This window comes from Carettochelys insculpta, chromosome 3 (assembly GCF_033958435.1).
Source record: "Carettochelys insculpta isolate YL-2023 chromosome 3, ASM3395843v1, whole genome shotgun sequence".
In the NCBI taxonomy this organism is placed as follows: Eukaryota; Metazoa; Chordata; order Testudines; family Carettochelyidae; genus Carettochelys; species Carettochelys insculpta.
The window spans coordinates 117,118,943-117,146,528 of NC_134139.1; the positions used below are offsets into that span (position 1 = coordinate 117,118,943).

Genomic DNA, 27,586 nt, shown 5'->3' on the forward strand with positions numbered 1-27,586 from the left:
ATGTCTCCAGTGCCTCAGGTCAGAGAATAGTAAAAAGGTGGCATTTCTTCCTTTGAGTGTGTTTAAACTGCAATTGAACACCCACATCTGGCCCATGCCAGCTGATTTTGGCGAGCAGGGCTCCAATTCAGAAGCTATTTAATTGCAATGTGGACATTCAGACTCAGGCTGCAGCCTGTAAAGTGGAAGAGTCCCAGAGCTCAGGCTCCAGTCTGTAGAGATTAAATTTTATTTTGTCAAGTGTCTTTAGCTCTGAATTTATTTTGAAAGTGTTCGTCATCTTTAAAGAGCAGCCACAAAGACAAGGCATGTTACAGTATTAGGTCAGATTTATAAAGTCTTGTGAAATCTTTTAATGACACTTTATAAATTTACTTAAATTACAGTAGAACCCAGGGAATCCAAATCAGAATCGGAGCCCATTGTGCTAAGCATCAAGCAAGTACCCATGAATCCCCAAAGGATTTATAATTTAATTTTAGGAATAAACAGTAGTAATGTAAACATAAATACCAATAAATCTTTAAGTTGTCCATCAGTGACTGACTTGCTTAAAGAGGGAATGTTTTAATAATAGTAGAGTAGATTGTGCTCAAACGTACAAGGATGACTCTGGGATGATCTCATAAAAAGAGAGTGGCCTTTGTAAGGACGTTACTTGCACAAGTTTTATTGTTTTATCACTTAAAAAGCTTTGAAATTACTTCTCTTCTGGTAGCTACAATTTACCTGTTATACCTGTTAAAAACAACGAGATGTCCTGTGGCAATTTATAGACCAACAGATTTTTTTGGAGCATAAGTTTTTGTGGGCAAAGACCCACTTCGTCAGATGCATTGGAGAGGAGATACCAGTTATGCGGTATATTTTATTGGCACTTCTTTATAGACGCTAATGACCTTTCCTGGCTTTTCCCTCCATTTTAGTGGGATTGGTCGAAACTGGCCCTGGGCTTCTGGAGGAAGCAGTATTCTGGCAGAATTTGGAACTCTGCATCTGGAGTTCATACATTTGAGCCATTTATCTGGAAATCCAGTGTTTGCTGAGAAGGTTAGAGTCTTTCATAAAATATTCCTTTCAAAATGTCTGACAGATTGGAATTTCTGTAGTTTGTATGCCACAGTAGGTAGGTGAATAATTTCTGGGAGAATCCATATCAATAAACACTAAGCACATGGCTGAATGAACAGATCCATTTTGTCATTGATATAAAATTATTGAAGATCTTACTGGCCACAAAATATTTGGAAGTTTGGTTAATTGGTAAATTAATGAAGATTGGACATTTGTAACACAATGTATTTTAATTGATGTAAGTTTCTTTAGGATGAAAACCACAAAGGAATTTTATATTCAAATCATATAGGCCGTTTCTAGTGGCATCGTAGTACACGGCCCGAAATATGCTAATGAGGCATGGATGCAAATTCCCTGCCCCCTCATTAGCATACGGTCATGTGATTTGTAGTCTGGAACACTGTTCTTCTGTACTCCAAAACACCGTTTAGAAGCACAGCCCCCTGGGGGTTTTCCGGAAGGAAGTCCTTCTGGAGGCCCCTTCTTCCCAAAAATTTTCGTGAAGAAGGGGCCTCCGGAAGAAGGACTTCTTTCTGGAAGCTCCCCTGTGGCCACGCTTCTACACAGCGTTTTGGAGTCCGGAAGAACAGCCTTCTGGACTCCAAATCACGTGACTGTATGCTAATGATGTGTGGAGAATTTGCATCCATGCCTCATTAGCATATTTCGGGCCATGTATTACCATGTAGAAACGGCCATACTGTATTCATGCAGAAGCACAAAGCACTGTGCCTTCTAGAATCACAGTAGTGCATTGTTTCTAAAATGCAGGGTGTCACTACTATAAATGAGGGATTAGGATTCTTTTCCATGCCATATTCCTCTCTGTCAAGTGTTCATAACTTTTTTTGAGAAAAGTACTCTTTTAATACAACATTTCACAGACTTGTTCACAGCCCAAAGTTGTGTGTGTTTCCAAGCTTGGTAAACCTCTGCTTGTCGATTATTTTTATCTTTAAAATATAATATGTTCAGGCTTCAGAAATTGTAGTGGGTAGCCCTGTATTCACATTTAGGTAACTACATATACAGTCTTTTAAAAACTTCAATTTTTACTTGATTTTTTTACATATTTGAAAAACATCACAGAAATAATGTTTTTTCGCATTCTAAAAAAGCCTATGATGCATATGGTTTTTTCTATTGAGGTTTTTACCAATACACTAAGATACACAGTTCCATTTATTGACTCAGATTTACAATGAATTAATGCAGGTGTATTTATTAGAATAGTTAAATATTTGAATAAATGTACTATAATAATTATAATATTACCTTGGTTATGTATAAAAATGTTCCCTGTGTATTGTTTCTTTATCCATAAGCATAAGTATATTTTAATAACAGATTATTCTTTCAAAATGTGCCTGTCTTATAACTTCTTTGCAAATGTGCAGATAAAATATATGAAGTAAGATACTCCACACACAAACCAGACTATGTGTATTAAACATCTCCCTTAAAGGCCTATTTAAAGAGACCCACAGCATACTCAGAAAGTCTATATATTTGGTTCTCTTGGGATAAAGAGGGAAATTAAATGGTGGTGTGGATCTTATATAAGTAGATGTGTTAAATGTGTTCAACAAAATTTTTATTTTTAACAGAATTACTAACCACAAAAAACTGCAAATCTGTGCTTAAAATCAAATTATTGATGGTTCCTAAAGAACTGCAGTTCATCTACATTTAACATTTCATGTAAATACGTTTCATATATATTGCTGTGTATGAAGTAAAATTATAGATGTTATAATATTTTAATTTCCTGAGTTTTGAAATATTTTAGATGTCAACAAGAATATTGTATTAACTTAGTTTACATACTTAATGTGGTTTATGAATTAGAAATATGCAAGACGTGTACAACAATATACATATTTAAAAATGGCTCTTCTGTGTTTAAATTGTGGTTCCTTAATAACAAATCCAAAGGAAGCTGTAAACTCTAAAGCTCACACAGTTTGTTAAAGGGTACACAATTATTTTAACCTGTGAAATGCACAGCAAAAACAGATTCATTAATGGCAGTTTCAAATAAATCAGAATTCCCTAAGTCCCGCCCCCCACACCATTCAAAAATTGATAGTTCAGCTAATATTAGGAACAAAGAAAAATCTAATCAAAGTGTACAATTTGATAAGCTTGGAAAAGAAGCCAAAGATTTAATAACCTTTCAATGGAACTACTTTCTGTATCCTAGAGGTAGAAACTCCAAATCAGATCTGGAGACATACTGACAATGTTTTAGGGAGAAGCTGCCAGTGTTCCTGCCTTGCTCTTTCTGTTCTGTGGCTAAATCATGATCATCTTTCTTCAAGGCAGTTAATCTGGTGTCTTTCATTAAAATTCCATTTAAAAAGTGCTCTGTCTGCAATAAGCCATGCTTTAGGGTCACTCAGACTTCAGCAAATGTAGACTATAGCTGCTGTCTTGTGGTTCTGCAGGGAACTCCATACCAGTAGAGCTCTGTGCAGCTTACTATTGGATGGAGACTGGAGACTTCTTACATACAATCCATTACATCAATGCTCTATTAACTGTTCAAACTTGAAGTTAATTCCTGGCTACAATTTAAATTACTGGTTTTAATGTGTAAAGCTCTTTATGATTCAGGTGACTGAGAAACTGCCTAGCTTCCTGTCATGCCACAATGGCTCAGTTTAACAGAAGTGCCCACATGCCAAAGATCTGAACATCTGGTGGGCTGGGTGGGAAAACAGCTTCAGCGGAAGGCTTTTTTCTGTAATTCATTTCCGCCATTTTGTCTCCCTCTTTTGTTCTACAGAGCAAAATCAGTTAAGTGGTGTACTGCAAATCTCTTTACCTTGAACCTTTTGTGGGGGAGAAGTTGACTGGAGAAGCTCTGTTTGTTCTGTGGAGTCTTAGGCACATTTTTAAATGAATATATATCTATGCATAGAGGTCTTTTCATAGGGACATTGTCTAGGTTGAATAAATATTTTTACATTAGAATATTTACGCATATTGATAAAAGAAGGATGCACTGATGTTACTTGCATTTAATGGGAATTTAAGGCTAGATCAAGAGCTCATTGTTTGCTTGTCTTCATACTGTAACAGGTCATGAACATTCGAAAAGTTCTAAACAGGCTTGATAAACCAGAAGGGCTTTATCCTAATTACCTGAATCCCAGTAGTGGTCAATGGGGTCAACGTAAGTATGGCAGTTAACTATTTTTGCATACAACTTGTAGGAAAAAAAAATCTCTTGATTGTTTCTTTCACTGTTACCAGTGGACAAACCTGAGATGACTCGTTTACTTATTTTTTCTGCCTACCTCATGTATGTTTATATATTTTTCTCTGACCTCTAGCTTATTTGTTAGTTGAAAGCTTTTGAATGTGTCTAAAGCTACATCTACACAGGCAGCCTCTGTCGACAGAGAAACCTTGGCAGTACCTTTGTCGACAGATCACGTCAACACATAAAAGGTGCTCCAAAGAGCAAGACACTCCATTGGCAGAGAGCAGGTGGACTCCTCTGCCCTCTCTTGACAGACCAGCTATCTGGAAGCTACGCAAACAGGGCTGCCCAGGGAACCAGAAGCCCTCTTCGTTGACACAAGTATCTACACAGACACTGTGTCAGCAAAGCACTGTTGATAGACATGTTGTACCTGACTGGGGAGGGGTATAACACTGCTGGCTGAACACCTGAGTTTTCTCAACAAATTCTCAACAGAATGCTCGAACTGCGTAAACGCTTGGCGAGCTTTGTCGACAAAAACCCAGTTTTGTCGATAAAGACTGCCCATGTAGACATAGGCTAGGTATATGTATCTCAGGCTTTCATTCCAGAGACATGGGCTTTTTACATATATATACACACACACACACACACACACACACACACACTGTTTCTTGCACTTCTATAGAATGTTGAAGACATGGGTTGTTGAACTAGAAATTACTAGAGTCCCTTTTTTAATACTGTTACAATATTAAATAGCTGTGTTTTGTGTGTTTTTTACATAAAAGGGACTTGGGTTTGCTTTTAGTGTTGCAATCCCATCATAGAAATTCTTCTGAACAGTTGAGTCCATACATCCACTGAAAAGAAACAAAATAGAACTTACAAAAATATTTATGCTGTGCTCCTCAAAGGTACCTATGTCATGCATGAGCCCTAGCTGGATAATCAAGCCTGGTGAAGATAGGCTTTCCCCTGCCCTTCTCACCTGCTGGACCAGAAGTATCAGGCATGCTCCGAGCATCTTTACTGGATTGGGGCCCATTCAAAATATGGCAGAATGAGGGAGATATAGTGAAGCCTCTCCATATAATTTAAGCCCAGTATGTAGAGTACTCATCCCAGATCTGGGTTCAGTTCTTCTCTCTGACTGATAGGGAGAAGGGTACAATTCCTTTGTAAGCATAGAGTCCTAACCCCCTGGATTTTGGGATATTCTAATCTGGGGGTCTCTGTCTCTCCTGTTGAAACTGTGCCACTTGGAATAGATGCTGAAATAGTCATTGAGCCAGAAAGAGTGACTGAAAACAGCTCTCTGCCCTATTGGTTAGCGATACCTCTTGTAGATTCGGAGACTCAGCTACCAGTCCCTCTGCTGTGTTGACTCTCTAATTACATATCTAAAGAAATGACCTTCCATTGGCTATTTTAGGCAGCTACCCACCTACTATGCTGGCTTTCATAAATCAGATTTTTAGGTGCCCATCTCTGCACATCCATCATATATGGAGCCTTAGTCCCTGACCCAAGCTTGTGGATTCTAGTGATTTTCAGGGTGAATAAAAGTTAGGCATTGCAGCACCTAAACTGTCCTCTGAGGTGCCAGTCCATAGAATAGAAAGGAATAATAATTGTTTGGGGAACATTTTGTTTTTAAAATATGTTTAAAGTATTTTAGAAGGAATGAGACATGGTTTAGAAAATCGCTTGCCAGTTTGAAACGGCATTTTTAAAGAAAATAAAATACAGAAATGTAGCACTTTTTAAAGACCAACAAAATGATTTATTCAGTGATGAGCTTTTGTGGGTCTGTCCCACGAAAGCTCATCACTGAACAAATCATTTTGTTAGTCTCTAAAGTGCAACATTTCTGCTGCTTTGTTTTCTTGGAGTACAGACTAAGACGGCTAACTCTCTGTTAATATGTTTAAATAAACTATTTAATATTTACTTCACTCTAACAAAAATAAGGTTCTGCTTTTGAAATGAGTGACCTACATGCACACTAAAGGACAAAAGGAAAATAGGAAAAATTTCAAGTCAGCATGAGCATATAGGTTTTATTCTCTGGACACCCACGTTCTTTCTCAGTCTAGCATAACACTGAGCTGGCATGATCTCGTCATCTTTCATCCTTTCACTTTTTTCTTTTCTTCTCTCCCCTCCCCCCACCCTTTTGTCTTTAAACTGAGGAACAGGTTACTTATTCTGTCTTCTACCATCATGTTGACTATATCAGGCAGCTCAGTTAATGTCAAAGCTTGACGAGCATGCAGTCAGTTAAGCAAACAGGAACCCCCCCCACCCCCCCACCCCGGCTCTGTTTACAGCATGGATATATTGGAGACATGTCCTCAAAGGCAAAAGAAGAGACTGTTTTGTTGAATAATGGAAGCCCAAAGTTTGAGGACCCTAATTATACCCTTAACACTTGTCTTTAGTTTAAAAAACCCTCTAAATGTAGGAATAGCTCTCCATTTTAATAACTTTCCAGTCAGTTGTTGTGGCAGTTTGTAAATTCATAAGAGTTCTTGGAAGATTCTTTAATACCAGGCTTTAGCCTGAACAAACTCATTGCATAGCATTCCTCTGATTCCCTTTTTGTACCACCGTTTATCAGTGATATTATAAAACAGTAGTTTTCAACTTGTGGTCCACAGACTTATTACTAACATTTCCAAAGAGGTCCACACATCCATTTGATACATTTTATGAATCTGCACATGAAAAAAGGGTTGAAAAACCTCTGTTACGAAGTATAAGTGAAGGTAACAACAAGCTTTTGTAATTGTATACATGCATTGGCACTACAGGGCTTTTTAAATCTCAGCAATATGCACACACATACATTCATGCAGAAGACTTACATCTATCTATCTCTATGTACACTTTAAAAGAGTGGGCATGGTTGGGTAACCAGGTCTTCTCCATGCCTGTGACCCTATGCTTAGCTATTATAATTCCTGCTCCTCTGCCTGTTCACATTTATCAGCCCCATATAATCTGGGGTTTATCAGCTGCCCTGAATTCATCTTCAAACACAATTGCCCTTGACTAAAACAAGAATAATATTTACTGCCAAAGGTACAGAAAGAGAGGTGATAAAGTGAATGAGAAATATGACTAAACTAAAGCATCACTATTCTGGCATTGAACTTACTTAACTACAATTGCAAGCTAATAAAGAAGTGCTTACGCTCACCCAGTTTAAAAGCTGCCACCATCTTGTGCTTTCATTGTCTATCCATAAAAGTGAATCAAATTCTGATTCTGCTGTTTGGGCTTTTGATGTTTCTCATGTTTACATAATAGAAACTTCTTTGGTATCAAATCGCTGGTACGTATCCAGGAGCTTATAGTTTATAAAGCCATCTTTCCTTATCAGTAGCTTATGATTTGTACATGGAAATTAACTTCTTATCCATACAGACCATTAATAAAATTGTTGATGCAGTTCGATTGAGGGCAAGTTGAAAAAGCCGCAGCAAATAAAATCTGCGTATGTTTCCTCTGTTCCAATTCCATGCTTTTTGTTTGCAAACACAGGTTTTTTTACAGTGGATGAAAACAAAATATAATAAATCAGAAAAGGATGTTTTGAGTTTTTTTCCAGTGCCTAATATGAAAAACTAATTGCAACAACTAAGAAGTATTCATCTCTCCAACATCAGCCAAGGAAAAATAAACCAGCGTTTGAATGTTAGTGTTTTATTTACAATGCTGTATCTCTGAAGGACGTTCTTGGTTCACTGCCATTGTTCTTGTAAATTCATTTAGTCCTTTTTATTTTGACAGTAACCATACAGTGATTTGCTGCAATGTTCATCAATTGAATTTGTCTCTTACAATAATGTATATAATAATAAGACTTATTATTGATGAGATTATGCTTGTGCTATTTAGTTTGCAATTGTCAGGGGTTTCTATGGTAATTTTATTTAGGAAACTGTGAAGGTCACTTAAATACTGCTAAGTCCTCCATCTTAGAAAAACTGCCCTTTGTTTGTTTTTTAAATCCTTTTTTTTCCTTTTTAGATCCTCAATGCTAATTATATGGTATATTTTCTTCAAAAATTAAAAGGTCTGATTTTTTTAAACACTCTTCATAATTCTGATTTGCCATCATCATAGTACATTTGTTTGGGATGGGATAGTAGGAAACATTTTGGAGACCTAAATGGGACCCTGGAGGTCACAGGCCAATGGAGAAAAGACATTAAAATTTCAGCGTAACAATGTAAATACATATAGATTCTGTGTTTGCATGGCTTTTCAATACCCAAAGCGGGCAAAAGTATGAATTTTGTGATCATGGGGGATAGAATTTAGTAATTTCTTAAAAAATTCAAAATGCTGTGTTCAGTTGCATCAAGAAGTGTAGCCTGGGAGTCAAGACCAAGCAAAAGGACTTGGGACTCATTGGGGTTGTTTACAGTAGCCCCCTCCTTCCAAGGGGGCATGTAAACAAGCCAAATCAGGCAACAGAAATGAGGTGCTGCACTGCATATGCTTTGAAGTTAGCAACTTCGATGCACCATGTAGCCATGGGCACTTTGAAGTACCCGTGGAACTTTGAAGTGCCCTCACTCCCAAGTAAGGGCACTTTGAAGTTGCACAGGTACTTCAAAGTGCCCGCAGCTACATGGCTTGACAGCGCTTCGAACTAGCTAACTTCAAAGTTTGCGCGGCAGGAATTAGGTTAATGAGGTGCTGCATATACAGCACAGCAGCTCTTTGCTATTCACTGAGCGGGCTCGTTTACATGCCCCCTTCGAAGCAGGGGGGCTGGTGTAAACAAGCCATTGGCTGTCTAACTCATTGACTCTCTACCACAGACTTCCTGTATACCTCAATTCCCAAATCTGTGAACCTAGCTGGGTTTAATTCATTAGTATCTGTAAAGCACTTTGAAATCCTCACTGCTAATGGGAATAATGGTAGTTTTATTACAAAATACTATTTGTGAAAGAAAAAACGCTATCTGGTGCTCTTGTTTTTAAGTGTACTAGGAAGGAAAATTGACAGGAAATTTTGTTTTATAGAAATATTTGATATTTTAATATTTATTTAGTAGGCATACATTAAACTGAAGTGGTGGTCTTCTAAAAATTCACCTGTTAATTTAGATAACTGTATATGGCTCTGATCCTGCAAACTGAATTGTCAGTAGCTTTATTCATGTGAGTAGTCCAGTTGCCTTCAAGAGGATAAATTCCCATGAGTAAAATTAGTCATATCGCAAAAATGCTCAAAATCTTAAGTATTTATAGCTAGACAGCCACAGTATTTATCTTATCAAGGCATAGGTATGTGACAATACAAAGGAACATTGCAAGTACTGAGCTAATTCTAAGTATATACATTGGATGAAGTTGGCAAATTTTTAAGGGTCAGAACAATTACGTCTGAAACCATTTTAGAAATGCCTGAAGGTAAGTTAGCAGCAACAAAGGGTCCTGTGGCACCTTATAGACTAACAGAAAAGTTTAGAGCATGAGCTTTCGTGAGTTAACTCACTTCTTCAGATGCTGGTGTCTTCAGACCAGCATCTGAAGAAGTGAGTTAACTCACGAAAGCTCATGCTCTAAACTTTTCTGTTAGTCTATAAGGTGCCACAGGACCCTTCGTTGCTGCTACAGATCCAGACTAACACGGCTACCCCCTTATACTTGAAGGTAAGTTGTAATTCTTTTAAAATTGCCATTTTAACATTTAAAAATATTAGCTATCTTCAAATGTGCTGAACAGATTTAGCAGCAGAAATCCTAGTGAAATTCAATGGGACCTGTGCACCTTAACTCAGTTGTAAAATATTCACCCCAAAATACTTGACTACTAATTCCAGCAGGATGAGGAACACATTTGTGAGATTGAATTCAGGGCATTTTTCTGTTTTTGGTTGGTTGGTTGGTTTTGGTTTTGGTTTTTTTGTTTTTATTTGTTTGTTTTAAGTTACCACTTGTAACAGGTACTTCTCTTTTTTTTAGCTTATACTTTAAGGACTTATTTGGTGAAGAGATCTTGACTTTTTTCGTTTCTGAAAAGTACCATGAACTGCAATGATGCTGTGCAAATTGTTTTTCTGAGGCTTTGGGTTATATTGATTACATGATTGTAATAGAGAAGTATACTGAAATTTTATTTATTACCATTTCAAACAGTGTGTTTCACAGTGATCAGATTAAAGATAGAATTCTTGTTGAATCCTCTTGCTCACTTTTCAGATCACGTCTCTGTTGGAGGGCTTGGAGATAGTTTTTATGAGTATTTGCTCAAGGCATGGATGATGTCAGACAAGACAGATGAAGAAGGCAAGAAAATGTATTATGATGCTGTTCAGGTAAATGAGATATTTAAATCTTCCTTGCCATCATAATCTAATCTATAACATTCCTAAAGAAACAGGCTCTGGGGAGAATGAGGGATTTATGCGTTTGCTACCACAATGAACAAGTTTTTTTTAAAAAACTAGTTGTTTTATCAGACTTTATCAGATATAAATCTTAGAATAGTGCAGGTGCTGTGTGGGAATGTAAAACTGAACTGAAATAACAGTATTTATTGAATATTTAAGTGTGTATTAAGTATGCATTAATATGTAATTAAAAAAAAACTTTATCTACAAGCAGTGTCAACTAGGATTCCAATTTTTCTCACAATAACATAAATTAGATGCTTTTCCATCCATTTATTTGTGTTTATGATACAAAAAGACCCTCTACTATGTGTGTTAATTCCCAAACATATATTTAATGTGCTAGAATATTGAGAACATGGGCATAATAGTGTCTTAATATATAATCAGTTTGTGGATAATTATAGGTGAAGTTGTAGTATTGGATTAGTGTTTTATAAGCACATTACTTAGATTGTGTATTCATTTGGTAGCTTGATAACCGATAGTATTCCTTATGTGGAAGGAAGGGTGGTCTTGTGCTTAGAGCACAAGTGTAATTTTCCATATCTTTGCTATAAGATGTGTGTCTGTTCCTGGGCAAAGCATTTGATTTCTTTGTGCCTCAGTTTCCTCTCTGTCAAATAGAAATAACACTGCATCTGTTCGTCAGTCCTTTGTGTGCCTTTTATATTTATTATTACGAGCTCTTTGGGCATGAACTCTCTCTGACTGTGCATATGTATACGTACGCAATGCCTATGTAGCCTGGGTCTCTAATGGTCAGTAAGTACAGTAAATCCCCGTTTTACACAATTTCAACATATGCATTGATTCTGTTAATGTGAATGTCAAAATCCCAGGGGCCAGCTGCCTGCAGCCCCATCTGGGGGACACTGGCAGCTGGAGCCTGGGGAGGCACAGCACTTGGAGCTGGTAGTGAAGGCCTGAAAAGAGCAGCCTCATGGCTTCCCCTGGCTTACCCCAACTGGAGGAAGCCAGAGGATGCCACTGCTGGGAGGAGGGAGCAGGGGAAGCCACTCAGCACCACGGAGCCAGCAGCCAGGTACAGCAGCGCCTAGTCAGGATCCTGGCTCTCGCAAGTAGCGCGAAGCCAGGAAACTGACTAGGCACTGCTGCACCTGGCTCCCTGCTTCCTGGGGCTGAGGTGCTTTTCCGCTGCTTCCCTCCTCTCCTCTTTCCAGCCCCCAGGGAGCTGGGAGCCAGGCACAGTAGCGCCTGGTCAGTTTCCTGGCTCCTGAGCGGGGAGAAACTGACCAGGCACTGCTGCACCTGGCTTCTGGGGGCTCGGAGGGGAGCGGGGAGGAAGGCGAGGGAGGAGGCACTCAGCCTTTTGAGAGCCGGGAGGCAGGTGCAGGAGCACCTGATCAGTTTCCCCGCTCCTGCAAGCAGCGGGGAGCTGGGAAACTGACAAGGCACGGGAGCCTGGAAAATGACCAGGTGCTGCTGCACCTCAGTCCAGGCTCCCAGGGGCAAGGAGGGGTCCACCTCTCCCAACTTATGCGAAATTTGAGTTACACGAAGGTTGCGAAGAATGCAACCCCTGCATAACTCGGGATTTTACTGTCATAATACATGTATCCCAGTAATGTGTGGGTTGTTATTACACAAATTTGGAAAAGTATGAAACTCTCAATGAAGAGGAACACTGTTCCCTTCACTTCCTACTACAGAGGAGCTGTATCTTTCAGAAGAATAAATCTTCACTTTATCTTGAGCACACCGTTAGGCTAATTTCTAACACAGTTCTTAGCAGAAGGCTTAACAAGAGAGCAGCAGCATTCATGATGCTCTAAACGTGGTCTGGATGCTCTTGGTAGTGAATTCCACAACCAAGAGCCCTCTGTTGAAAAATCCTGCTGTAGAACCATGGATGGGCTGCGTGTCTGAGAGGCAAGAGGAGGCAATGCCTTCCCTGGGTCTTAGTGCTCAACCAGTCCTCTCTTCCTGTTCATATTCTGACACTTCCAAAAACTTGCTTCCAAAGTCTTGCTGTCCCTTCTAGCTATCCTTACTCTCTTTCCGTCTCGGTGTTGGAGAGAGCTCCTCAAACAAGGGTGGGCAAAATCAGCCCTGGGGGCTGGATCTGACCTGACAAGCTTTTCTTTCCAGACCATCCAGCTGATGGTCACTCTTAAGTCCTTGGGAGTTCACACTCCTGCCCCACAGTGATGGCAATACTGGCTACTGCTGCCTAGGTACTCTCAGGCTTAGGGAGGACCAGGACTACCATGGGACACAAGAAATAATAATAGGAGAAGCACCCATAAACACTTTTCCTCTCAGCAGCACCAAGGCAAGCAGCCCCCAGGGCCTAAACTGAACTTCTGAGGGTGTGCCCATAGACTGAGCACCAGACTCAGCCGGGGAGCCTTCCCGTCCATTCTTGCAGCCATATTACCTCAGAGGGTTGGGTCTTGAGTATGGAAGGAGTGGAAGGGTCTTGAGTACGGGAGGATATTTCATCCAGTTCTGTGCCCTCCCTACTTACCAACACACTCCCTTTCTCTCTTCAGAGACCCCTCCCAAGAGCAGCTCCTCCTGCAGGAGGTGCAGTCCCTTCTCGCTCTCGTGGCTAGAGACGAAGTTCTCAAAAACTCTGAGGCAGTGGGTTCTACTCCAGATACTTCATTATACCCAAGGCCAAAGGAGGCCTCCCACCCCATCGTAGACCTTCAGAATCTCAACGAGTTTATAAAGAAGCTGCGTTTTGTGATGGTCTTGCTGGCCCTTATTATCCCCTCCCTGGATCTATGGGCTAGTTTTGCCACCCTCCATCTTAAGGATACATACTTTCATATTTCCTTTATTCCCAGCCCACAGGTGTGTCCTCCGCTTAGCTGTTATCAGTTCAGGGTACTCCCCTTTGGGATGGCCACAGCCCCCAGGATATTCACAAAGTGCGTGGTGGTGGTAGCAGCATTCTTATGCCGGCAGCACATCCAAGTATTCCCCTAGCTGGGTAACTGGCTAATTATGGGTGATTCCAGGGAGTAGATACTTCATCATGTGGACTTCACAATGGCTACTTTCTCCCAGCTTAACCTTATCCTCATTGTACCTAAATCCATCCTCATCCCAATGCAAAGAATAGAGTTCATAGGGGCCCTGCTCGACTTGCCATCGGTGACAGGCTCCCTCCAGAGGGCCCGCTTCCTTGCCAAGGACAATCACGTACAGGACCTACAGTGCTGCATGGTGATGATGGCACACAATTGAATGAGGCTACTCAGGCGTATGGTGGCCTGCACACTGGTACGGTACCACATCCACCCTCACCTCCACCCACTTCAGGCATAGCTAGTGTCAGTGTCCAGGCCATCCTGGGACCAGTCAGACTGGGTGCTGATGATCCCAATGGGGATGCCTGCCTGTCTCCATTGGTGGCTCCCGCCCCAGGTGGCTTGTGGGGGGTGATTCCCTTCTCTGTCCCACAGCTGGCAGTCACTCTTATAATGGATGCCTTGGACACATACTTGACATGCATACCAAGGCCTATGATCCAGGGAGGCAAAGTCATTGCACATCAATGTGCAGGCACTCCGGGAAGTCCATGTGGCATGCCAGGTGTTCCTGCAACACCTCAGGGGCAAATGTGTACAAAGCCGAATGGGCAACACAATGACCATGTTTTATATCAGTAGATGGGGGTGGTGGTCGTTGTTCTCCCCTCTGCCAGAAAAACCTAGTGCTCAGGGAGTTCTGCATGCAGTACACGATCCTGCCTCAGGCCTCATTCCTGCCGGGATGTAGAATCGTTTGTTCTACTGTTTTCATCCAGATGGTGAGCAGTCTCTGGCTCTTTCATTGGTGGCTAGAATGTATTGATCTGTTTTGCTATGCACGTATATGGTTTTTCTCCTGGATGTGATCGTAGATGCAGTTGTCATGGCCACTTCATTGTGTGTTACTGCAATGTATTCCACATTTGGGGATTGACTCTGAAAATCATTTAGTGACAAGGATCTAGTCTTCACTGGACATGGAATGCCCGTATGGGTATACAGGTATAACTAAGCCCTTCTAGTTTAGACACGTCCGCAAGCAACAGAAGTGTGCTTTTATCAGTACAACAAGAAGTCTTGTGGCACCTTACAGACTAACAGATATTTTGGAGCATAAGCTTTCGTGGGCAAACACCTGCTTCATCAGATGCATGAATGCGGGGGGGCGTTTCAGAGGGGTATTTAAAGAGTGGGGTCCCAGTAAGAGGGAGAGCCAGAGCTAACAAGGTCTATTCAGCAAGGTGGAAATGGCCCAGTATCAATAGTGCTTATCAAAAGAGTAAAACACAAGTCAGATCAGACAGGGAGATGTGAGCCTTTGTCAGAGTCTGCCCCTCTGAAACCACCCCCCCGCCCCCGACTCATGCATCTGATGAAGCGGGTCTTTGCCCATGAAAGCTTATGCTCCAAAATATCTGTTAGTCTGTAAGGTGTGCCACAAGATTTCTTGTTGTTCTCAAAGCTACAGACTAACATGGCTACCTCTCTGATGTTTATCAGTACAGTTTATACCAGTACCCATAACAAAATAAGCTATATTGGCAAAAGGCCTTTTTTTTTTTTACCAATGTAACTGAGTACACTAGGAGTTTTGCCTAGAGAAAAACTATATAAAAAATCTCACCCTAAACCAACAATATTTACCAGCAAAAGTTTCTAGTGGAGTTCTGGCCTCTAGCTGATTCAGAAAGGAAACCATAGTGAGACAAGCTGACAAACGCACCACGATTTACTCCATGCTTTACAATAGCTGCCAGTCGATTTGTTGATATTCAAGGACACTGTCCTTCTGTTTCAGATCTAAATATGGTCTAGCCTAGTTTTCACATCTGCTTTTGCTATGGTTCAGATACTTCTAATCTTTCAATAGGTTTCCTTTTGTCTACCAATTTAACTTCCATTTTCTTCTGAGCTGAGCATGAGGCAATTGTTTTTCATTTACATTTCTGTTTGCTCCTGATATTGTAACGGGGAGCTGGCATCATCTGTGCTAGATGGTGAAGCAGAGCTATTAGTTAGCATAGAAATGATCCTGTAATTTACAGCATCTTTCAGTCTCCCCATGCCTTACATAAGTATTGAACAAAAGCTTGTCTACACAGGAAAGTGTAACTAGCTACGTCAGTATAGTTATATTGGTTTGGGTAAACTGAGGTAGTTATACAAGTTTAACCCCAGTGTGTCCACACTTGTTCAGGTACAAAAGTGGCTTCATTTGGTTTAAAAACAAAAAAGCAGTAAAGTAGCACTTTAAAGACTAACAACATAATTTATTAGGTGGGCTTTCGTGGAACAGACCCACTTCTTCAGACCATAGCCATACCAGAACAGACACAATATTTAAGGCATAGAGAACCAAAAATAGTAATCAAAGCTCACCTAATAAATTATTTTGTTAGTCTTTAAAATGCTACTTTACTGCTTTTTTTTTCATAGTATATGGACTAGCACGGCTTTTTCTCTGTTACTAATCTACATGCAAGGTACTTCATTTGGTTTAGTTTAAACATGTTCCCAAGTGACATGAGCTTAAAAAAAAAACCTTCTTATACCAGAGTAAGGATGGGTTGATGAAGACAAGCAACAACGTGAGACTATCAGCTTAATTGAGAATAATAGGGTATTTTGTTTTAATGGTGTAAATGTGCCTTATATTTTGATTACACAAACTCTTATGCTGACCAACAACCAACTGCCATACTTAGAAAAAATTTACAAAAGTTATGGGAGATGCCAAAGTAAAATGTTCAACCTTTGTGACAAGACAAGTCATAAGACAGAGACAGCTGAAATTTGTGGAAATTTTAGAAAACAATATGCAAATTAGTTTTTACTAAGCTATCCTATATCTTTTCTGCATTTGTCAAGCTGCGTATGCAGATGATCTAAGTCACAAATTAAGGTCTCACAGTACCTCCCCTTTTCAGTCATGGGTTCACTATTTCTACCCCCAACTAAGCATTATTCCTTTCTGATGTTCTACCAAGATAGTAGTGAGGGGAGGGGTCTGGAACACATCTTGTGCTGAGGACAAAACCATTAATATGCGATAGATCGATCAGCTGTGGTTGATAATGCACCAGATAGAGCTAATTCTCTCTCAAAGGCAGTTGCCCAAATTGTTATCTGTATCAATGTACATTTAACATGAAGTAGCCCTTCATGGTAGATGTACTTAACTTTACTCTCTGAAGGTCTCTGCCATAGCATTCCACTAATGATTTTATGCATGGTGCTAATAAACTTACTTATGGTAGTGCTCTGGTGGGCAGCTACTGGGCTCTACTGAAGAATATAAATTAATTTTTAGGCTAAAATAAATTGCTGCTTTTCCTAAGTAAGAAAAACATAGCTTCTGCCTTTATCACTTAGTTTAATAACAGTCATTTATTATACATCATCTTTTAAAGGCATGTCAGTACTTTTGTTGTAAACAACCATGTAACTCTGCTAAAAAAAACAAACAAACAAACAAAAAAAAAACTTATTTCGCATCAGTCTCAAGCTTGACATAGGGTTCATGGTATGGGACCAGATAAGTGTCAACCGACATTCAGGAAATGTAGCAGTATGTATTCACTATAAGCATGTCTCAATGACTCAGACAAGTGTGCATAGATTTCAATTTAGATGTTTTAAATGAAACTTGGTGGCTGATTAGGATATAATTTAATTATTTTTGTTAATTTAACATGCAGTTTTTTTAATTCAAGAATGAACTTTTTTGCCGTGGTTGGCATAGGGAGTTCTAGCAATATGGAGCTGCCACATGCATCTCATAAGGTAAGGATGGATTGAGTTTTGCATGTAAGCCAGGAATTAAAAATCTTTTAGGTATGAGAATTCACTAGTGAATACATTAATTAAATTTGAAATTAATTTCAAATTGATTCTTTAAAATGTATGGTATCATTCTTGACATCTTTCCTCTCCCACATGCAAAAAATATCTTGCTAATGCATAGTCTTCAAACCTTCTACGGAGTTAATTCATTGAAATCTTGTGCATAGGCTACTTTTTAGTGTTAAGTTACTTTTTGATCTTATGATTCAGAACTGAACTTCATTCTTCAGTATTGGCCCATAAAATAAAGGCCTTCTTTTAAAATAGTTGTTGTTTCTTCTTATTGGCAGTGGAAAGATGGCACAGGTCGTCCTTCAGCGCATATGGTGGTCATCTCCCTTTGCTGCTCCTAGCAGTATTCCCGTTTGTACCCTGACTCTGTGTAGGTCTACTTCACAGAGGAAAGGTGGGCTTCCCCCCCATTAGGAACCAAAGGAGGCAAAGGCCATCTTCACTAAGCACAGCTTATGACCTCCATCCTATTGACAGCAGTTGGTTATGGTGGCCATTTTGAAAAAGGACAATTCTTTTGTGGATTCTGAAAATCTTTTGTTTCATTCATACTGACTAAGGTTGCCAGATTTTCAAAATGCTTATGCAGGACACAGAACCCCGCCTGCAGCCCCTGCCACGGGAACCCCACTGCTTCTTTGAGAGTCCCCGCGGTTGCTTCACCTAAGGTGTGTCAGCACCGCTGTGCTCAGAGGCCAAAGATTTTCTTAGCAGTGCCCCTCAGCTGGCTGCCCACGTGCACAGAGCACAGGCTTAAGACACCTGTGACAGCTACTGTGCATGTGTGGGCAGCCTGTCATATCAGTTCTTCTGTTCTCGCCACTGGCTCCCGTCACATTATACTTTCTTACCCTCAGACCTGAAAAACAAACAGACAAACTATCCATTAAGATAAGAAGAAGAGTCTTTAAATAGTCAGTGAACATCAAACAGACTTCGAAAGCTTTAAAAGAAAGAAAGAAAAACTGGCAACAAGGAGAGCCGCTAAAGCAGCTTCTACTTTAAAGGCCCCTGCCGTTTGCCAGCTCCACTTTACAGGGCAGCCAGCCACTTACTCGTGCCCCATTTCCCGGACTTTAAAAAGTGCTCTGCCTCTGCCATCTCAATTCCTCTGTCAGACGGCCCCTCTCGCTGTGTCCGGTGCTTGGGACACCAGCACAGAACCGAAGGCTGTCCTCACTGCAGGAGCCTTTCAAAACGATCCCGCAGAAGCAGAGAGCAGAAGCTCCACATCTTGCTTATGGAGCAGGTTTTGCCTCCTGCAGAGCAAACGGACTCCCCCCTCAGGTGCAGCCCATTGGGGTTGAGAGCACTGACAGGGCTCTGACACTGGCAAGCCCTACAAAGAGGGGGAAATCCCCTGAGGCATGAACAGGTCATATGCCTTGTCAGGCTCTGTCCCCCCGAGAGCGCAAGGGACTGCCTCAAAACACCACACTGCCAGCCTCCCTGCAGTTCAGGGGGCAGCCCAGGTGTCCTCACCCAAGGTGGGAGAGAAGGAGAGGTCCAAACCCTCCTTACCTAAAGGAAAAAAAAAAAAAGCCAGGCATCTATACATAACAGACTGGCAATTCCAATTAATGAGGCTCTGCTCGAGCCAGCCATACTCCTTTGGAATACCCCAGCCTCGATTTTGCCTACCTCAAAGAAGCTAGAGCACAAATACTACGTTGCCCCCTCAGGTGCAGAATTTCTTTTCTCTCACCTGCACTGCAACTCATTGAGAGTGGATGCAGTCAATCAGAGGGGAAGGCAACACAATTACAGGGTCAGCCTTGGGGACAAAGACTGGACACAATGGGAAAGAAAAAGCATATTCCTTATCCAGCCTGCCATTTTGAATGAGCAAGTTATATGGCCCTGCCAACCAAGGCATTCATGAGCAAAGGCTATCTAAAAGCAAAAGCAGCCCTGCACTCTGCATTAGACTCAGCAGATGCTGCAGCCTGGTCCCTAGCTTTTGCAGTAATCATGAGGCGAGTGTCCGGGCTACAACTGTGTGGGTTCACCAAAGAGGTCCAGACCGCAGTGGGAAGCCTGCCCTTTGAGATGTCTCACCTCTTTGCCGAGAGTACTAATGAGACTTTGTACTAAGTCAAGGAATCAAGGGTAACCTTGCGTACTCTGGGCTTCCATTTGAGCACCTCAGAGTGCCCTCAAAACAGACAATCCAACTGCAGATACAGGGCACCGGCCTTTAATAACAGGCAGTTCAATAATATGCGACACCAGAAACAACCTGGGAGGAGGCAGTCTTCAACCCAGTCCCTGACTCACCAGGCCCCTTCATGCCAGTCATTTTGAAGTTTTGTTTGAGAGTTGGACAGCCCCCTTAAATCATGGGCCCCAGATGGAGCCTCACACCATCTTCGGCTCAAGGCTAGCAGCATTCTTCCCTGCATGGTGAGCCATACGAATGACCAATGTGTCCTGGAGATTGTGCGGACAGGTTATGTGATCTGGTTTACCTCCAAGCCCCAACTCTACTCCCTTTCCCCGTCCCTTTTCAGGGACCCCTCTCACAAGTTGCTGCTCATGCATGAGGCACAACAGTTATTTCGGTTGGGGGCCATAGAAGAGCTACTTCCCTTTGGCTCTCCAAAAAGTTAGATCAATGTGGAGAAGTTTGAAAGAACAGACAGGAGACAACTCTAAGCTGCCTTCTAACCCACAGCTTCCTCTGCATACAAGGACTATGTCTGCACTAGCCAAAAACTTCAAAACGGCCATGCAAATGTCCATTTTGAAGTTTACTAATGAAGCTCTGACATATATATTCAGCGCCTCGTTAGCATGCGGGCAGCCGCAGCACTTTGAAATTGAGGTGGCTTGTCCAGACAGGGCTCCTTTTCGAAAGGACCCTGCCTACTTCGAAGTCCCCTTATTCCTATGAGCATTTTATTTCACTTTCTGAATAAGGCTGGCAAAAACTGTATGTTCATATATTCTCTTCATCTATCACTGCAGTCTTACATTAGCTGTCATTTTGTTCTTAAAATTAGGGCTGCTAACTTTCTACTCACAAAACTGAACAGACATGCCCTGCCCCTTCTCCAAGGCCCAGCCCCTGCTCTTGCCATTTCCCCATTCCCAGCTCCCATCACTTGCTTTCCGCATCCTCATTTATTTTCACTGGGCTGGCTCAGGGGTCTGCATTGTGGGAGAGGGTGAGGGAGAGGTCTCTGGGACAGGCCCAGAAATTTTGTATTTCGGGATGCAGGAGGGGCCTCCAGGCTGAGGGAAATTGTTGATGTGTGGGAGATTGGTACAGGCTCTGCGCTGGGGTTTCAGGTTCCAGGGCACCACCAGGGATGAGGGGTTTTAGGTGCAGGAGGTTGTTCTGACTTGGGATCAAGGGGTTCGGACAGTGGGAGGGTGGGGTCAGGTATGGGGCAGAGGGTTGGGGCATGTGAAAGGGGGTGAAGTTTTCATCTGCCAAACCCCACCACATTTTCAGCTCCCAAGCCACACTTCTCCTCAGCACATGAGAGGTTTTTAACCAGTTGTAGTTTTTTAGCAAAGGTCTGTATCCTGTGAGGGAAACTGAATTGCCTGAAACCAGAGTGGCTAGGGGAATTCAAAGGAATACAAAAGAGAAATAATGGACTGCGAAAGTTCCTAAGTCAGAGGCCCTGCCATGCTCAATCAGCAAACAGTGACTGAGAACCTACACCAGAGTTCCCTCATCCCTGTAGCATTCTGGGTATGTTCACTGGTCTTTGATATCATCTTCCCACATTGCATTGCCCTCATTCCACTCCCATGGTAAGCAAACATCCATTTTTCCTGTTGGAAGGAAGGAAAAGTAGGGCATCAACAAAGATGGGAAAGTTAACAGAAATCTCTTTTTGTTTCTGTAACTGAATTATCAAAGAGTTCATTAAAAGTCAACAAGTGTGCGTCTTCTCAACTGGCCCTCCACTGACTGTCCCACCTCCCTTGATTGCATCTGATCCCCGAAAATAACAATGAGACAATAAAAAGTACTAATAAAGAGTTGATAGTAAAGTTGTTGAAAAGAGAGAGTTGCTGAAGGGGAGGGTATTTGGCTTCCCTGTTCATTATACAGCTTCTGTGCACAGTCTGTAGTCTCAGTTGGCCCTCCACTCACTCTTCCCTGCATCAAGGGATGGAGTTAGAAGAAGGAGGATAGAAAAAGCTAGGAAAAAAGATTTGTCTTCCCTCTTCACTACATAGACATTGCCAACACAGTGGATGTCAGCCGCCCGCCAAAAATCTTAGCTACCAGGGTAGACTCCCCCCTGGTGGCAGAAAACCCTCTAGGTCCTCGCTGGGGCAGGGGGCATGGAGGGTTTCAGTGCGGGGGGGACAGTTGAAGTAGCCTCCCATGCAGCAGCAAGCCCTCAAAAATCTTAGCTGCTGGGGGAGACTTCACCCCCAAGTGGCAGATAGCCTCCAAAAATCTTTCCCACCCTTGGAGCCTTAACTGAGTGCAAGCCAGAACGTGGTGCTGCGTGACAGCATGGTCAGCACTGAACGGCAGGCTCATCCTTTTATTAGACCAGGAGCTAGCCACCTGATGTGGTTGAGTATGGGAAAGACCCCGACTGCATGGCACCTGTGGGGCAACGGGGGAGCATGCACAAATGTAATCCACTGAGAAGAAGTTTCTCGGCCTCTTATGCAAGCACAACCCCCACAACAGTCTTTCTGCCATGTGGTGTGGCAGGGCAGCGGCTGGCACCAGGCAGTGGAGAAAAAAATACTAAGTGTATAGACAGAACCACAAACTCCGTGCTGGGGCTATTTATAATGGGTGGATGCACTCACAGTGCTAATAGCAAAGAAAAAAAGACATTTCTCAGGCTCTCATACAAACATGACCCCACAGCCACAGGCTTCCTGGTCCCTGTTTGAAATTAACAGTCTTCCTATTACCTAATCCCTGTGCACCTAGAGAGAAGCGACCAGAGTGGAGCACCGATGGGCATTGTGGGTTACATATGGGATGAGTCTGGAAGCTAATACATTCAATTTTAAGAAATGGTGCTTCCACACTGGCATTTAATCAACCTTTTGAATTCAAACTTGATGCTACACCCAGCAAGTACCAACGATATTGTAATCTCGATATTAGTGCTCCTTAAATAGAGCTCATGGTATTTACAATGAAGACAGTCACATGGTAATATTGAGCTAATTGCCTTAAATTCAGATTTTTCTCATAGTGTATGTAGATGTAGCCTAAATGATTCCAGAAAAATAGACAAATAGTGTCACTGGGTAAGTTCTTGGGCGTAAGAGAGAGAGAGCAAAATTAGTTTTCAGAATTTGTTGGTTATATTTTTAAGATGCTCAGCTAGCACAGCATAAGTACCTAGATGGATAGATGCAGTAAAAGTTAATCAAGAATTCTTCTGCTGATATTACAGGGTACTGAAGACTTTTATGGCTACTGAAAACAACCCAGGCATTTAAAAGGGAGCAAATAACGATGATCAGTAATTCCTATGTATGGCTCAGTTTTGCTTTTTTCTTCATCTCTAATGATTCCTTGTGCTATTTTTTTAAGCGGGGGTAGTGTACAGTATCAAGTTTCTGTTCACTTTAATTTATCTTCCAGACATCTTTTTTGATTTTATTATTATGATGGACTAAGCCAAGCATTTGCTGGACAACTGAATATATAATAATGTGATTCATCTTTAGTCCCTTTCAAGAGCACATGGATCACATTCTCTGAGATTGTGCTTTTCTAAGGCATCTTACATTTTCAGATTTTTTTTTATGCCTACCGATCTTTCTCATGGGATAATGCCTCTCTTTGACAGCTGGGGCCACCTCCAGGGTCATGACATGAGCCTAATCCTGAAGATGTTTTGTGATTCCACCACTACTTAAATAGATATTATAAGACAAGAGTCCATTTTGCTCTGAGTTAGTATCCAGAATCCATATGGTAGTGAGTAGTGAAACTTGATAGAGTAGCTCTGATGTGCTTAACTTGGTCTTTAGCTTGATAGTCCTGTATTGTTTTTTTTGAGAAGCTAGTGTCCTTAACTTTTCTCCTCCTCCATGATGGGACATTTTAAGTCCAAATGAGTTTTCATCTTCCTTCCATCAACAGCTGGCTTATGGACCAGGCTTATGTCCATCATAGTTTAAGGACTAGTTCTGTGTTTCAGAAGAAATTAAGACAGCTTTATTTCCAAGCTTCTGGTAATCATTTTTTTCCATCCTGTCTTCAAAAGTCCTCATAGCTCTTTCTGGCAGAGTATTGGAAGGTGGATGATATGGGGCAATTTAGTAACTGAGCAAATATAGAATTAAACATGAAAGCTGTGTCTACACTAGCCCAAAACTTCGAAATGGCCGTGCAAATGGCCATTTCGAAGTTTACTAATGAAGCCCTGAAATACATGTTCAGTGCCTCATTAGAACGCCGGCAGCCACGGCACTTCGAAATTGACGCGACTCGCCACCGCACAGCTCGTCCAGACAGGGCTCCTTTTCAAAAGGACCTCGGCTACTTAGAAATCCCCTTGTTCCTATCTGCTATTAGGAATAAGGGGATTTCGAAGTAGCCGGGGTCCTTTCGAAAAGGAGCCCCGTCTGGGCAAGCTGCGTCAATTTCAAAGTGCCACGGCTTCCAGCTTTCTAATGAGGCGCTGAATATGTATTTCAGGGCTTCATTAGTAAACTTCGAAATGGCCATTTGCATGGCCATTTCGCAGTTTTGGACTAGTGTAGATACAGCCAAAGTCTTTAAATTCTGTTCTCATAAATGTGTTCCATTGCCTGTGAGAAGTTTTATTGACCTTTATAAAGGTCTGTCTGATCTTTTCACGGGTAACAGTGGATGTTATGTGGTAGTCATATGCACATCTATTTTAGTTAGAAATATTTTTACCAGGCATGGACCTGCAAAGTTTAGATGTACACAAAGCTGTTGGGGTCCTGACCATTCCCATAGGTGAGAGGCTGCTAGAGCCAGGACTCTCGGACTGCTAGTGTATGTGACCTTGGTTGACATTCCGTCACTATTATTTTCTGGATCGTCATCCATTTTTGGCCTCCACGCCTAGCAGCAAGCCAAAGATTTCATGTGTGCAATACCAGGGTATCATTCAAGTACCTCTGTCAGCACCAAAGTGTGTTTGTAACTCAGTTGTGTTCTGAATGGCTGGGGACTATAAATTTGACATGAGTTTGTCAGTCATAGAGTGAATCTTGCAATACGTTCACCTTTTTGTATTTTTGAACTTCCACCATACACTGCTAGCAAGTTCTCTGTGCATGGAATGTGGTAGTGGTCTAACCTGGAAACTAGACAAACCTGACTTTGTAATTCCCATGGATGTGAACAGTCTTGGGTTTAACCACAGGCACTGTAGGTGAGACCCATTCAGGAAACGACACTGGTAACATGATTACTTTCTTTTCCAGTGTGTGTAACTCCATTTTGGTCTTGTCTCTGAAACCTTAAGGAATGGTACTTGAAGTATTTGGTATGATCCTTTCGTGGATATAAATCCTGGCCTCTCCACCATACAGGGTTCCTAACTTTTCTTTAAAAGTGGATGGGTGAGAATCCAGGATTTCCTTGGATGATGGTGTTTTTCTAGAGTCGCATTTGAAAAGTTCTTCTAAAGTTAGTTTTAATTCTTGGAACCAGTCTCAGCCTCCCATGTTTTGCCTTTGTCCCTTGACCACTAGGGCTGGTAACTTTTTCTTTTGGATTTTATATTTTATAGGAATGAGCACAGTACCTACCTGCTCAATGGGTCCTCCACAGTAGGCACTGAGGCGCACTCCTGTTTTCACTGTCATGTTGGTAGACTACTTCATTACAGTTGCTGAACCCACTGTATTTAACTCTGGAAAATTCTGAAGAAGTGGGTGTGTCCCATGAAAGCTCATCATCTGAAACATTATTTTATTAGTCGTTAATGTGCTACAGGACTGCTGATTTATTTTGTGAACGTACAGACTAACAGGGCTACCTCTCTGTAACTATTCACCATTAATAATGGTTGAGTTTGGTGTGTAATACTCTGATAAATCTTTTGAAGGTCATTTAAACTTTTACGTTTGATTTCTGAGATTGTAACAAACTCCTTAATAGAGTGGGTTTTACTATCTGACACAGTGGAAAATTGCTTTCTGTTTTGTGCTTATCAGTAATTTCATTTGCGAGAAAGTAGTGGCCCTCTCTTTCAATATAATGCTGCCACTCTTAATTTCCTGAATTACACTCCTCAGTTTTGCCATGAATTAACATTTTAATGTTCTTCCTTGTTGCTAGTTTTGTGACGAGACCCATTCAGCACACAAGAAACACCCTTAATTATATTGTACAGTCTGGGGACCTGCTGCTGGTTCATTCAACTATATAACGAACAGCAGGAGAAGATGTGCACTAATAAAAAAAAGTTAAGGATGAAGGAAGCAGTTTTCTGAGTATCCCAGTTAATTCCTTGATATTAGCTGTTACTGCACAATTATGTCTGATACAAAAACTGTCCTTTGAGTAAAATGGAAGATTTCTAAGCTAAATCACTGAAGCCATTAAAAATATATCCTGTGTACATAAAATAAGTTTGTCATAAAATTGACGTGGAAATTAATAATAAAATGGTATTTTCTTACCTTTTAAATTATTTCAATTTTTTTAGAAAAATTTAACAAGTAGGGTACAGGCAGTCTCAGCAAATTATCTTATTGGATGTCAATTCATGCTGGTAAAGAAGAGTTGCATTTTCTTTGGGTTTGATGTTAATTAGCATTATTATTCTCAAATAAAATCAAGGCAAAAGCTATACTGAAGATAAAACTGAAAACCAAAAAGTTGGATAGCTGTGTAATTATTACTTTTCTATTTTGTACAATTTTGCCTGTGTTTTCCACACACTGGTTTACTAAATAGTAAATTTGATGTGAAAATGTGCCCTTCTGCAGTCCATAGAAACCCATCTGATCCGAAAATCTAGTGGCGGTCTGACGTACATTGCTGAGTGGAAGGGCGGCCTGCTCGAACATAAAATGGGACATCTGACCTGTTTTGCTGGAGGCATGTTTGCCCTAGGTGCAGATGGGGCACCGAATGATAAAATAGGGCATCATATTGAACTTGCTGCTGAAATTGCTCGCACATGTCATGAATCTTATGATCGAACAAGTAAGTACTGCATTATGAATTTTGAGAGATTAGTTGTGCTTTAATCTGGATCTGTAGTTCTGTCCTAGTCAAAACAGGTGCAGAAGGCATTGCCTGGGTTCTATAAAATGAACATAGAATACTTTTTTGTTCCTTCCTTTAAACTGCTTTGCTCTGATAGCGGCTCTAAAAATGGGTCCTCCTTTGTCAAGCAACATGCTGTCTGTGTTTATTGCATCATATTTGCTTTCATTAGTGTCAAAGGTATGCTCCTCCAGTTTTGTTGAGCGCACCACAAATGAGATGGATTCTGTTAATTTGAGAATATATATACTATTTGTGCGTTCATCTACTAATGAAGTTCTAAATACGCAGACAAATTTTGCTCAGAGTTCCTCCTATGTAACATTTACACGGTAGGGTTATAAAGATGCCTGAGTGTGCAATTTGTCCTTAGAGATCATTTTTGAACTTGCAGAAATGAGAAGGTAAAAGAATCCAACTTCAGTAGAGCGAACTGGGAAAAAAAAAATCATAGAACCACAATACACATGAAGTCAAGTATCGGAGGGGTAGCCCTGTTAGTCTGGATCTGTAACAGCAACGAAGGGTCCTGTGGCACCTTATAGACTAACAGAAAAGTTTTGAGCATGAGCTTTCGTGAGCACAGACTCACTTCATCAGATGCTGCATGAAGTGAGTCTGTGCTCGCGAGAGCTCATGCTCAAAACTTTTCTGTTAGTCTATAAGGTGCCACAGGACCCTTCATTGGTAATACACATGAAATATCTCACACAGCAAGTTTCATAGTCACTCTTTGGAGACACATCTGACAAAGCGGGTCTTTGCCCACAAAAGCTTAAGCTCCAAAATATCTGTTAGTCTATAAGGTGCCACAGGAC

At 41.2% G+C, this 27,586-nt stretch overlaps 1 protein-coding gene across 1 annotated transcript in view; it reads left to right on the forward strand.

The window, feature by feature from the left end:
- The window catches only part of MAN1A1 (mannosidase alpha class 1A member 1), a 193,202-nt gene that overhangs the window by 151,148 nt on the left and 14,468 nt on the right, over positions 1–27,586 (forward strand). The window contains exons 6-9 of the mRNA XM_074990664.1: positions 927–1,050; positions 4,162–4,255; positions 10,516–10,631; positions 26,486–26,705. Of these exons, the coding sequence (XP_074846765.1) occupies positions 927–1,050; positions 4,162–4,255; positions 10,516–10,631; positions 26,486–26,705 (554 nt within the window). The remainder of the gene's footprint in view (positions 1–926; positions 1,051–4,161; positions 4,256–10,515; positions 10,632–26,485; positions 26,706–27,586) is intronic.